The sequence below is a fragment of the Peromyscus californicus genome, unplaced genomic scaffold (genome assembly GCF_007827085.1).
Source record: "Peromyscus californicus insignis strain IS unplaced genomic scaffold, ASM782708v3 Scaffold_11__1_contigs__length_118956290, whole genome shotgun sequence".
In the NCBI taxonomy this organism is placed as follows: Eukaryota; Metazoa; Chordata; class Mammalia; order Rodentia; family Cricetidae; genus Peromyscus; species Peromyscus californicus.
In genome coordinates this window covers 101,334,758-101,348,410 of record NW_026294402.1, presented here as the reverse complement: position 1 = coordinate 101,348,410, position 13,653 = coordinate 101,334,758, and the positions used below count along the sequence as shown (strand labels likewise).

General features: G+C 48.8%; 1 protein-coding gene across 5 annotated transcripts in view; it reads left to right on the top strand.

Moving 5' to 3' along the window:
- Tex264 (testis expressed 264, ER-phagy receptor) overlaps positions 1-13,653 on the top strand; it is a 29,318-nt gene that overhangs the window by 4,433 nt on the left and 11,232 nt on the right. For 4 of the 5 annotated variants that reach the window (XM_052719483.1, XM_052719493.1, XM_052719472.1 and 1 more), the window contains exon 4: positions 8,443-8,664. The exons of the other annotated variant lie outside the window; for it this stretch is intronic. In XM_052719483.1, coding sequence (XP_052575443.1) covers positions 8,443-8,664 — 222 coding nt within the window. The remainder of the gene's footprint in view (positions 1-8,442; positions 8,665-13,653) is intronic. 5 annotated transcript variants of the gene reach the window in all.

The window sequence follows — 13,653 nt, the reverse complement described above, 5'->3', positions numbered from 1 at the left end:
AAGCTCAAGTGAACAAGCCCTATGTACTGCCTAAAGACAAGGCCTCACTGGGACACTTGGTGAAACAAGGGTGTGCTGATTCCTCTCTCTGCCAGGGCCTGCTCCACTCCTGCATTCTAGAAATGAATTAAACCTGGCATTGCCCTCAGTAAACTGTAGTTAGCCCCATACAGATGATTTGCCGGCAAGACACTGGACTCAGTGTCTTTAGAAGTTTGATTTGGGAGTTATAGGAAGAGTACCTCAAGCATGTGGGGAAGATTCAAAGAAGAGGTAGATGGGCTTTCTCACAGAATCTGCCTCTGCCATGCAGGCCTACTTGACTTAGGAAACTGTAAGAACTGGAATAACAAATGCCTGGAGGAATGGGAGGAATAGGAAGTGTGGCCTCTTGGACATGTGGTAGGTGGAGAAAGGCGGTGAGAAGGTTCCTTGGGCTAATGGAGGAGGTGTAGCAGTTGGGAAGATGGGTGTGGCATCATTCACTGCCTTTGTTTTAGGAAGCTGACTGGAGGGTAGGTGGAGGAGGGAAGAAGATGAGGCATGGAGGCCACTGAAAAGATTGGGCTGGTCAGGTGAGAGGTGTCACAGGCCATTTGAAGGATGAGGAAGCATTGTCTGAGGTTTGCAGTCACATGGCTGGAGATGGCGTTACCTGAAGTCAGAAGCACTGGGGCCCAGGGACAGTGGAAGCACGTAATCCTCTTTGGTTGAGGTGCTCGTTCCAGGACCAGACCGGTCGAGGGTAACGGGTCATTACTGGAGGCACAGTCTGGGAAATGAGGCAGAACTCCAGTAAAATGTACTTTTCTACTGGCATGGCCGCTTCTTCCAATCAACCGCCATGTGGCTCTGTTCAGGAATGGCTGAGCATAGTCTACCTTGGATGCTGGTGCAAGGGAGTCATGTCCTGAGAGTTCAGCCTGAGAGCTGGCAGTCTGGGTTCTGATCGTATCTTATTACTTTTTTGATGTGCGATATTAGGCATATCACAACTTTTCTGAACTAACATTTTTTCCTCTGCAACATCCTGATAAAATACTTGCTTCATAGATAGGCTGTCAAGGATTCACTTAATGATATAAGTGAGGCATTCACCCCAGCACATGGTTCTCAACAGATGTTTAACAGAAGAGGGTGGTGAAACACTCATGAACATGACCTGAGAGATCAGACTGACTTGGCAGTGGACGTCTGGTCAGCCTACAAGATAAATGAAGAGGTTAAAGTGACCACTTCCCTAACTTGGAAACTTGGGTCACTCTGGAAAATACTTATGAGAGGATTATATCTTGGCATGCATTTGGGGTAGCACAGGGACAGTTGGGGCTCTGTCTGTGCACCTGAGCTACACATTGTCTATCCAATGGTGATTGTAAAAGGTCTAGAGAATCATGAACTCCCAGGATTCAGGAGTTCACAGCCATCTGTCTAACTACCTGGTCTACATTCTGGTACTGTAATAGTAAATATAATAGGTGTGCAGTGGTATGGTCGGGGAGGAGACTGGGATGAAGATAGCCTGAATGAGGTACTAATCTTTTTTGTTTTAGTCAATACATAGTTGAGTCCTGGCTCTGTACCAGACCTGTACTTGACTCTGGGGCACTATGATAGGAGACGAAGAGATAGAGTTTGCTGAGCACTTAGGGTGCAGAGTCACGTGGGGTGAGGGTTCAGGAACCTGAAGATGCTGGAGATGAGACCCTGTTTATTCCTTAGAAAAGCTGAGAATCCTTGTTTGCCACTTCCTGGTTGCCTCTGTTAGCAGTGGCCATCATGGATGTATATATAGGGAAAGAGGATACAGGCCAACCTCTTGGGCGTACCACCTCCAATCTCCGGATACAGTACAACAGGAGTCAGATGGGCTTCTCTGTGATTGTGGCAAGAAGTGGTACTCATTCAGACTCTTAAGTAAAGCAGTGAGTAGCCAGGTTAGAGATTTGGCTTTAGATATCGCTTGCCTTGCTGCAGTATGAACCGACAGCTCTCTAGACATGACCATTCCTAGCCTAAGCTGTGCAAGAGGGAAGATGATTCCTGAAAAAGGCTTAGAGAAGCTCTACTCTTTTAGTGTGGGTCTAGAAAATGGCAAAAGAAGAGACACCTCCAAGTCAGGACAGTAGCAGTTGCTGTAAAGTCTTTCATGTCATTTGCTACTTGAGTCCTGAGTCCTGGAGTCTTGGATGGGAGGAAACTATGGAGTCTGAGCAGATGGTTTCTGTGAGGCAGGAGGAAGGATTACATTCTCTGACCCTGAAAGCCTTGACGTAGTTGGGCTAAAGGGGTGCAGGGAGGTGACATGTGTCAGAAAATGGACAAGACCTGATATGGATCACAGGTGTTGTTCTCTCATCAATGGCCAACATTCATGAAGTACAGGCCATTTCCTCTTTAAGGTACCTTGCGAGTAGGAGTGAGTTCCAGAGGTCACAGTCACAGACCTGCCCTACTTCCCATATCTAATGGTTCACACTGCCTCTTGCTAGAGAAGGGTCCTGGCTGGGGAAAAACTGCACTGCTCTCAGCCCTCTTTCTACATTGGGTCCTGGAGAGTTGAAAATTGACTTTAGCCTCTTCTGCTAGGATTAAAAATCCTCTGGGGGCCTTCTGTGTTGGAAGGAAATGAACTGGGAGATCCTGACCACGCTGGCCTGCAAATAGGCCCTTGTGGCTAGGTACTGTCACCATTCCTGTAGGTCTGCCCGGTCCACCACCTCCGTCATACCTTCCACATTTACTCCTCTGCTGTTTGGGGCTTATGCAACCTGCCTGTCTACCATTATGGTACCTAGGTGAGGCAAGAGGGCGTGGTAGCTAGTTGCATTTACCTGGCCTAGGCAAATGGGATCTGCTGTTCACATCCACCGCCAAGCACCATGCTTTTCCCAGGCATGGAGTGATGGAGGAACTGGTGGCATTCTGGACGTAAAGAATACTATGCCCTTCTCTTTCCATTAGTCCACTGAGAATCAAGGCCTAGAACATCAAGTCTGCATGGCCTGAGAGTTTTAAGAGATCTGACTTGGGTCTACACAGTGGGGTTTAGGGCTACCTTAAGGCATGTAGGTCAGATGGAGCCTGGGAAAGGATAAGGAGATAAAGTTTCCCAGGGCTGATCTCTTCAACAGGGTGGAAATATGGGCTGAGCTGCTGTTTCCTGAGGACCCAGACTGTCTCTACTCCAATTAACCCATGGATGGTTTCTGCCAGATGGAGCCAGACTATTGCTCTTTAGTAAGTTAAGTGTAGGAAAGGTCTCACAAGATGAGCTCCTTGCTGCCCTTGGGAGGTTAAGTGAGAGGAGAGGACTCTGGATTCACCCTTCTAGGTCTGAGTCAAGGCTTTAGTTGCTTCCTAGTGTGTGATTCTGTTGTGAGTCATTTGGCCTCCCAGTGAGGCTGTCTCATATATCAAATGGGATTAAAGGCGCCCTCCCGCCTCAGGTGATGAATATTGAACCCAGGGCCTTGTTCATGCTAAATACATCTCCCCCCACCCCAGGTTTTATTTTTGTGGCATCAAAATGATGAGGCAAAGGTCCAATGCCTGGCTCCTAATAGCACATTTGAGACCATCCCTGGCTGTGCGAGCCTTGTGTATCTTCAGGAACACTTGCTCTGAGTGTCCTGAGTTGAAGAGAGACAGTTCAGGGAAAGGAAGGCTGTTGTGTCTTCCTAGCTAGGGCTGAATTCTCAAATTCCCAGGTGACTGTGGGTTGCATGTTGCAATTCCAGAGCTTGTCTGCTTAGGTTTGAACCTTGACTCCAACACTGCCTTGCTGTGTGACATTTGTTGGGTAACTTGGTATCCTGGGCCTCAGGAACAAGGTTGAGAATAGTACTAACTGACCATACAAGGCTATTTGGATTTGATGAACTTACTTGTGGAAAGCAGCAAGTAGTAAGGCCTTGTCAGGTGCCCGCTATCAGTAAGGTATGCTTCTGGGAGTAGGAGAGAAGGTTCCTACGGAACTAAAGATGGCAACTCTCAGAAAGCTCCAGAACCTCTTTTAGAGTTGACATCCCAATGACTCCTTCCTTCCTTCAGAGCCTAAAGTATGGGTCCTGTCTCCTGGCCTAGTTGTTGGCATTAGCCTATATTCCAGCTGGTGACTACCCCATGTTCCTTCACATAACAGATAAGTTGAACACACGTCTTGGTATGTAGACTGTATACCAAGTCTGGGTAAAGGAGGCCTGGTATCCATCTGTGATTGGCAGATACTACTACAGTTTAACCCTGGGAGTGCCAGTGCAAGCACAGGGCTCTGTCTCTATGTCTCCCCTTGCATTGGTACTGTGATTGAGAGCTGCCAAGAAAGGGATCAGGGCAGTCCTCTGGGCTTACTGGCAGATGATAGACATATCCCTATTGGCTGAATGGGTTGTGGGCTTGAGGTTGGCCGTTTCCAACTCAACCCAGTGTGCCAGCTGACATAATTTCTCTTTTCTGAATCCTGAAAGATACCAATCTTGTCCTATCCCTATACTTTCAAAGTCTCAGCCAGGCAGTCCCTTGAGATGCCTCTTCACCGTGGCCTAATGGTTGTCAGAGACCTCTCTGGGAGGGACATTGGGGGAGCATCAAGACGGACTCATCCCTGACATCTTCAGGTTATAAGCAATTGCTTTCTTCCCATAGTACTGAGACTGCGGAGGCTGTATACCTTGAAGGAGATACGTTGACGCCTGGCATGCCCTTGTCTCTTCCTTGGTAGTCTTGTTTTCTTTCTTTCTTTCTTTCTTTCTTTCTTTCTTTCTTTCTTTCTTTCTTTCTTTCTTTCTTTCTTTCTTTCTTTCTTCTTTCCTTTCTTTCTTCCTTCCTTCCTTCTTCCCTCCCTCCCTTTCCTTCCTTCCTTCCTTCCTTCCTTCTTCTCTCCCTCCCTCCTTTTCTTTCCTTCCTTCTTTCTTCCCTCCTCCCCTCCTTCCTTCCTTCCTTTTGTTTTTTCGAGACAAGAGTTTCTCCGTGTAACAGCCCTGGATGTTCTAGAACTCATTTTGTAGACCAGGCTGGCCTTGAACTCACAGAGACCCACCTACCTCTGACTCCTCAAGTGCTGAGATTAAAGGTGTGCTCTATCACTGCCAGGCATGATAGTCTTGGATTTGATGGTAGATCTTCGGTGGACTTTCCTTTCTTCAGTGGTGATGGTTCTGCCTCTGCCCTCTCTCCCTGGTTAGTTCCAGGCTGGTGCAGTTCTGGTCCAGCTCTTGCTCTGGTCATAGGTACTCCACACAGATTTGATATGAGTAGGAAAAGTAGACAAATAGGAGACCCAGGGTTTTGTCTCGGGCTAGATCACTGCTATTGTACCAGCTTTGCCACTTCCTGCAGTATCTTCGTACCTGTCCTGTCTCCTTGCTGGTGACCTGGTTCTGCTACTGGGGAACCTCCTACAATGTCTTCTAAGCACTGTCCAGGATAGGAAAGGGACCAGATAATGACCTTACTTGTGGAATTGGTAGACACAGAGACAAACCGAGTCAGTGAGAGCTCTTTTGTCCACACTACTCTGTATTACCTTGGAGAGGAGCATTTCCCTTCCTCCAGATAATTAGATTGTGGTGTAGGATTTGTGTGAGCAGTTGTATGCCTGCTTGCACCATTGTTAAACGTGCCCACGGAATCTTCTGTGTAGGATCCTAGACTTTTCTGCCTTGAGGCTGGAGTGGTGGGAGAAATGAGAAGGCTTCATTAGAGTGTAGTGGAAGACCTGTTCCATTTGTGTATATTTGGGGATCAAAGAGGAAGGGCAGCTTCCAGGAAAATAGCAAAAGGCTTTGAGGAGAGGAGTTGAGCTGAGTCTTGCAGGATGAACTGGAGTTTTCTAGAAAGAAGACTCAGATGGGTTGAAGAGGAACATTTCAGGCAGAGGAAGTAGCTTACGCAAAGGGAGGCAGCATGGGAAGACGTGGCATGTTTGGCTACAAATAGCTACATGTGGGTGTATATGGGGGTGTGGTAGGAGAAGAGGTTGGCAAGGCGGGCTGGGCCAGAGCTGGGTTCTGCCCCTCCCTCTGCCACATACCCAGTGGCTGCCTGCCCAGGTTCTGGCCCGGCTGATTCCTGGTCCTGAGGTGAGTTCAGTGTCATGCCTGACCTGTTTGACTTGGAAGTTTAGTTTCGCCATAGATGTGAACTGGGAGTCATTGAGAGGTTCTAGTCATGTTTCAAGTATCTTGGGGTCGAAAGAGTGTTTTGTTGGTAGTTCCATGGGGGCTGCTGAAGTGATCTCAGGAAAGACCTTCGAACCCAAATTAAAGCAGGCAAGGGATAATGAGGAGCTAGCGCTCGAGTGACATGTGACCTTCCATCTTCCTCCCGTTTCTCCCTCTAACTTGGGTTAACACTTTTTTCTCTTTTATCTACTCCCCTCCACCTAGCATAGCTTTCTTTGGGGTCAGGTGTCTTCCCTGTCCCTTGGCCTGTCAGTCCTGGCCTTACTGGAGCCTCCTGCCTATATGGCCATTGCAACTCCTAGGGTGTAAGTGGTACAGGTGCACCATCTAGAGACAGGACGTGGTACTGCAGTAATGTCATGTTTGAATGAAATGGGAGGGGCTTAAGGCTAAATAGTCTTGAGAAGGATAAGACAGCAAATTTTGGAAGAAATTTGAGGAGAGGAAAAATGTTACAAAGCCACCCTGAAATGTTCACCAAGAGAGCATTGAACCTGAAGGATGGGTGAGGAAGGACTATGTTCAAAGATTAGGTTGGATGGGCATTCTAGACCTGGGGCTGTTATTGGGACAGTGTTACTGTTATGAATAACCAAAAACAGTTATGGGGCATTTCATTAGTGCCTTTGTGAATTATATCTTTTATTTGAAAGCACATAAGGAAACATCAAGGAATTGGTGCTCTGAGAAGCCAAGGGACTTGGCTAGGATCACATGGCTCAGGTTTCACTCCCTGGCCAGCCTTCCTGTAGCCGTGGTTGTGAACATTGCGTTATACTGCCTGTCACTAAAACTCCTAAGTTAATGCTTGCTGCCACTGGGTTCAAGGAAGCAACAAGGTCAGAACCTTGAGAGTTGGCTAATCCTCTGGGGTCTGCTCAGAGGTCAGAGCCTGGAGCAGAAAGTTGTGATTCTAAGGCAGGGATAGGTTGCCAGAGTAGAGGACATGGAACAGGGCTAAGGAAGTCCCCAGGGGTGATGACAGGTGTCAGAGGGCACAACAGGGTGTGGGGACGGTAGAAGCGGATGTGTAATAGTAACTTCACGGTGCTGAGAAAGAGGGCTAGGAAGGTCGAGGGGAGGGGTCGGTGAGCTCTGGAGGGAGAGAACTGAAGGGCGCCTGAAGATCAAGAAAACCAGTCTTAAGGCCCAAGACCTGTGGTGAATGTCCTGGACTTAGGAACACCCTCCCCTGGGGGCCTAGGCCAAAGGCTGGTACATAGATGGCAGGAAATAGACATGGGAAACAGAAGGTTGGACAGACTGCCACCTGCTGCCAGAAGTGAGCACTGGTCCTCTAGGCCTTGGGTCAATCCTAGGAAGTATTGAAAACTCAAAACTCACTGCCTCTGGCTGATGGGAGCCAGAGGAGAGAGGATCAGGGGAGAGAGGAGTAGAATAGAAAGTACATTCGTCGGGGACTGGGAGACATGGAGGAACCAACCGTCTGGAGTATAACCCGGAAGGGATTTGGAAAGTGGGCAGGTTTTAGGTAGAAAAGATGTAGAGGCTGTTGTGATAGTGTCTCTCCCTATCTGTGAACCTAGAGGAGATTCCTCTTCAATTTTTACCTCACATCCTGACCCTCCACTGCCAATGCTAACTCCCCACCCTGGCCTCTCCTATGTGTCCCACTGTGTACACTCACACACACTTGTTTTCATGGAGGAACCAGGAAGACGCTGTTGTAGGCTTTTTCTTTGTTCTCACTCCTCAGTTCTGCTGCTTTGCTTCCATGATTTCTCTGTTAGTGAAGCTTGCTCCTCTGGGAGATAGGAGGGAGATAAACTAATTGGACTGTGCTGGATCCAGACCCCAGGATGGGCTATCTGCAATCCTGCTGGAGGCCATCTGAGACTGGGACCCATAGAAGGTACATCAGGAGATGGGAGGTCCCTTGGCAGTGCTGTGAAGGGGGTGAGAGCTCAGATATCTCTTGGTTCTTCCCTCCCCAAGACTCCTGGAGGGTAGAGACCAAGTCTTTTTCTTTCTTTTTTTCTCACCATGATTCCTGAGTCATGTTTGCAGCTTAGCATGTTTGCTGAAGGAATGGATGGGAGTCCTGCAGCAGAATGCATAGGCAGGAACCATAGCTAGTTTTGGTAGGGAAATGGTTAGCTCCACTCTGGTGTCTAGGGCTCTGTAGCTTTTCAGAGCAGGTGGTTCCTCCAGGGCTGAATTAGCCAAAAGCAGAGGGCCTTAGGTCTGAAGGCCTCCTTCCTTTGCTTGGCACTGATCCCATGCTCTGCCTCCACAGGTGCCTCATGAGAAGTGCCGATGTGCAGTGGGCAGCATCCTGAGTGAGGGAGAGGAGTCACCCTCACCCGAGCTCATCCACCTCTATCAGAAATTTGGCTTCAAGGTATTCTCCTTTCCAGCACCCAGCCATGTGGTGACAGCCACCTTCCCTTACACCACCCCCATATCCATCTGGCTGGCTGCCCGCCGAGTCCACCCTGCTTTGGATATCTACATCAAGGTGAGAAATGGAGGGTGGACAGTCAGATCCCTTGGGTGGGAACTGAGAGGACTGCCCAGGGTGTGAGGAATAAGTAGTTTGGAGAGAGTAGCTCTCTGAGACCCTCATGGATCAAGCACCTATGTCACCAGGAATATTTGCAGAGACTCCTGGCATCTCTTTCAGATGTTTAAGGTCTTGGGGTCAGACCATCCCCAAGAGCTTGTTGAGAAACCTGATGTGGTCAGATTGGCTCTGTCTCTCCTCACCCTGTCCCTCTCCTGCTGGAGGCCTAACAAGCTCTCAGTGGTCATGTGTCACCCTGGCCTTGATGCTACATTTATTTCCATCCCCATGCCCCTAAGGACTTGAACAGCAGTGGCAGGCTTTGCCTCTTTCGTTTCTGACCTGGAAGGAAGTAATGCTGGCAACCTATCCTGTCTGGAGGAGGAGGAGAGTCAGCCACCTAGAGATCTGACAGGGGTCTCTGTCTACAGAAGTCTTAAAAACTTGACCTGTCTGCACCACTTCTTTGGATGTGTTCTAGGCTTGAAAGCTAAGGAAAAGACCACAGTTTGGGCTTGGAAGTGATTGTTTGTTCATTTGTTTGGCTTCTTTTTATAGAGTCTGTCCTGAGTGCTCTTCAGGACACAGTGTGGAAGACTAGTGCATGAAAGAGGTATATACAGTGAGGTGACGAGGAAAGGCAGTGCATACAGGGACATGGAGGAAATAGGAGGAGGGTGGGGCTTAGAGATAGCGGGTCACTTCAAGATGGACTCCTAGGAGAGCTGTTGCAGAGAAGGTAAGGCTGTCTCATCAGGGCAGGGCAAAGAGCAACGGTGGATTTGTTTGGAGATTTTTGTTTTTTTCTTTTTTTCCCCCCCTGAGGCAGGGAATTGTGTAGTTAGTCTGGTTTCAAACTTGCTGAGGGTAGCCTTTAACTCCTGCTTCTCATTTTTCTACCTCTTAAGTTTTCAGTTGACAGCTGTACTCCATCCACCATTCCTGTCAAGGAGCATAGGTTTGATCTTAATGTAGTTAGGGGTATGATGCCACACGCTGTGATCCCAGTTTCTTGGGATGCTGAAGCAGAAGGACCTAGAGTTTGAGTCCAGCCTGGGTTACATAAAGAGATCCTGTCTCAAAGAATTACAAATATCTTTCTGTGTGTGTCAGCTATATAAAGCTTGAAGGCATGTATGGGGCCTCAGATTCAATCCAGTCCCCAAAACAAACAAAAAAACCAAAACAAACATAACAATCAATGCAGTGCTCACTTGAAGCTGTCTGTTCAAGATGGGCTGCCCCATTTCTGAGCATGGGTTAAGAGATGAGGAGTGTGCTCAGGAGGCAGTCAGGATCTGAATGGAAATGTCCACAGGTTAAGCTGCCTCCTCTTGGTGGTTGATGCTCTTCCTTCCTACAGACAGATTGGGTTGCCAGCATTACTTTCTTCCAGGTCATAAGTCACTGGGCCAGAGACTGTAGTGATGCAAAACCAGCACAGAGATTGGCAGCCTGTTTTATGGTGGAACTGTTGTACTAAGGCTGGGTTGGCTGTTAGGAGGGATGAGTGGGGGTGTCTCAGAGGCTGTGTCTTTTTTTTTTTTTTTTTTGGTTTTTCAAGACAGGGTTTCTCTGTGGTAGCTTTGGAGCCTGTCCTGGAACTCACTCTGTAGCCCAGGCTGTCCTCGAACTCACAGAGATCCTCCTGCCTCTGCCTCTGCCTCTGCCTCCTGAGTGCTGGGATTAAAGGCGCGTGCCACCACCGCCCGGCCCGTGTCCTTTTTTTAAGGTAGTTGAAAGCATAGTGTTGCTTTCTATTGAACTGTAGGAGTCTAAAAGAGGTACCTGGTTTGGGGTAAAACCGGTTCTGTGGGCTAACAGTGGAACTGCTCGACATCTGCATGAGGTGTGGAAATGGCTAAGTGGCGGTGATGTCTGTCATCAGAGGTAGGGAAGAGGCTAGGGAAGAGAAGGGCAAGTTTTTCCTTTGTGAGCTGGGAGATGGTGGCCTGGAGCACTGCGAGAGAGGTTGTGCTTCCCTGAGCCCAGGGGTAGGAGGTGGGAAAATGGGTTGGTTTGATGGCAGGAAGTGAGACACCAATGTCCTAGGCCTGCTCTGCATGGCACCTCAAGGGAGGACTGGTGTACCGTGTTTGCCATCTCCTTTTATCTATGTCGTCTTTGGTCTTGATGGCTAATCTGGAGGACCATCCTCAGGAAGATATTTCCTGGGTTCCAGACCTCGGAACAGGGTGTGTGGCGTGTGGTTTGGTGGCAAGCGACTCGGCCACCAAAGCTTTTTCCTGGCTTCAGGGGTTTATTTTTAGATACCTTTGTCCAAATTTCCCGGCCCCTGACTGCTTCACAGGTTGGCTGGTTTTGACGTCATCTCTTTGATGAAAGCCCTTCCTCCTCCTGCGGGAGCCTGTCAGCTGTGTTCGAGGCTCTGTTTTCCTGGGGTGCTGTCAGAGACAAAAACCAGGGGTTTGGGGCAGGGTGAGGGCCGTCCCTTTCTTGTGCTTAGCCTGGCTTTGGGTCCTAGGAAACTAAGTTGAGGGGGAGATGAGGAAGAGGCTGGGTGGCCATAAGTGCAGTCCTCAGCACAGGGGACAGAACAGAGTCAGGTCACTTAGGTTACTAGTGAGACACCAGCACTTGTGACTCTCCCAGCTCAACAACTGGCTGCTGTTGACTTTGTGTACACACACACACACACACACACACACACACACCTCTCTCTTCCCTCTTACTCTCACTTTCTTTCTCTGGATTTGGGATTGCTGTGAATGTTCTCAGATGAAATGACGGCAGCCATCAGCGTTCTTCATGAGGGATGGTTTTGCTGCCAGATAAAGGGAGGGTTGATTGTCTTGGCAATCTCACCTGCTGCCCCAGAGGCTGAGGGGAGTGTGTGTGGGTGGGATGAGGGGAGTAGGAGGTGTGTGGGTCTCAGAGAGCTTTGAGTTGGGAGGTGGAAAGCAGCTGCTGTCCTGGCAATTGCACATGTGCCTAACCCCTGGGGCATTAGTCTCATGGGACAGCAAAGGACCTAGGGGTCACTGCAAGAAGCCCAAAGAGGAGTGTTTTTCAGGCTCCTCTGGTTTCTGGAAGGAATAGCTGTAACCCGTCTTTGTGTTCTGCATGACAGCCTCTGGCGCTCTGGCCAGCCTTTCTCAGCTTGGCAACGTGCCAGACTCAGCTGTAGAAGCTGGAATTTTCCTTTTTGTTTTATTTGTTTGTTTGTTTTTTTGAGAAAGGTTTTCCCTGTGCAGCTCTGGCTGTCTTGGAACTTGCTATGTAGTCCAGGCTGACTTCCAACTCAGATTCGCGTGCCTCTGCCTCCTCAGTGCTAGGGTTAAAGATGTGTGCTGCCACCGCCAGGTGCTGGAATTTCTGCCTTCAAAAATACTATTAGGAATCCCCAGGCTGAACACTCTGGGACAGTCTGTGAAAGGGCTGCCTGGGTACCATGTGACCATCTGTGTATGTAGATGTCCCAGCATGGCCATGGTGCTTCATTGAAGTGCAAGGGAGGCGGAGACCATTCCTTAAAATTACAAGACTACAGAAGAGATATGTTCAAGTATGAGCCTAGAGCAATGGGCAAAGACCTCCCCCGCCACCAAAATTCACCTCAGGTTAGAACTAGTCTTTTTACGTGTCCAAGGAAGACTTTGGGCACATGCGGCCTCCAGGACTGAATGGTGAAAGTGAGAATCCTGTGTATGGTATTGTGTATGAAAGGTCCCTAGCATGGGCTGTGGCTCATGACTGGGGACATGAGTAGTCGATGATCGGGATCATTGAAGGGATTAGACTGACCAAGCTACCTTACTACCCTACCCCATGATTAACTCCCCTTCAGCAAGGTCTAGAATATTTTCCATAAACCCCTTCTAGGGTCTTTTATATCCAGGAGTTTCCAGAGGAAGGATCTTGTTTTTTTTTAAAAAAAAAAAAAAAAAAATTGCTTAAGCATCTTTTCCCAAGCTTAAGGAAACAGGGTCTTATTCACGCAATGGCTGGTGGTAGGCAGCCCCAGACATCAGTCATGGTTCTTTCACTATAGTGTTGGAAAGAGAGCTGTAGGAGGAGTTGCCAGAAAAGATGGTTTCCTTGGAGGGGGACCATGAAGGCCAAGTCCTGGGACAGCTGTATTGACTGGGGTTGATCTAACAGGGGCTTACTTCTCACACTGCTCTGGGGTGGGAGGGAACTAAAGGCTGTGCTGAGGTGTATCCTGTGGCTGGCAGCTTGGACCCTTCTTGTTTCAACTGTAATCATTATGCCTCAGGGTTCTTTAACCCAGTTGAGGTCTTAGCCTTTTGTCTGGAAGAAGGCTTCTGAGGCTAACTGGTTTGCACACTTCTGTAGTAGCTGAGGTGAACCGCTGGGAGGGCCCTCCACCCCTGCCAGATGCGTGATTAGTCTGGATTTGAGGATGCTGTGTAGCTGCAGTGTAAGTAGGAGGGACAGGCACCAGGTTGCTTTCAGAAGAGGCATTTGTTTCTGAAGAAGCATCATTCTAATAGAAACTGGAACTCAATGGAGGCTTGAGGAGCTTCAGGTTGGAGGTCTGTCTGGGGTGGAGGTAACTGAACTCTTAAGTGGTGGGTGATAGTTTGGCCAGCTAGGATCTAAGGAGCAGGGCACAGCAAGGTGCCTGTGGAAGTGAGTCAGCCCGATGAGCGGATGAAGCTTATAGCAGCCTGTTCAGAAACTTGGCCCTCCCACTCTGCTCCGAACCCTGTGTTTGTGTCCTCTCAGCCTGCTTTATCGTCTGTGAGGGAGTTAGTGGGTGGGGCTGGGTCCAGAACACTAGTGGAGGTCTATTAGGCCCTGGCTGTGGGAATCCAGATGAGGAAGCCCCAGGGGAAATTTGAGATCTGGTCATCTCTCACTCCTTGGCTACCATCTTGGCCCCGCTAACATGATAGAGTTCCAAGCTCTTTATTTTAATAAGGAGTGCTGGGCTACTGTAGGGTTCGACATAGAGAATGT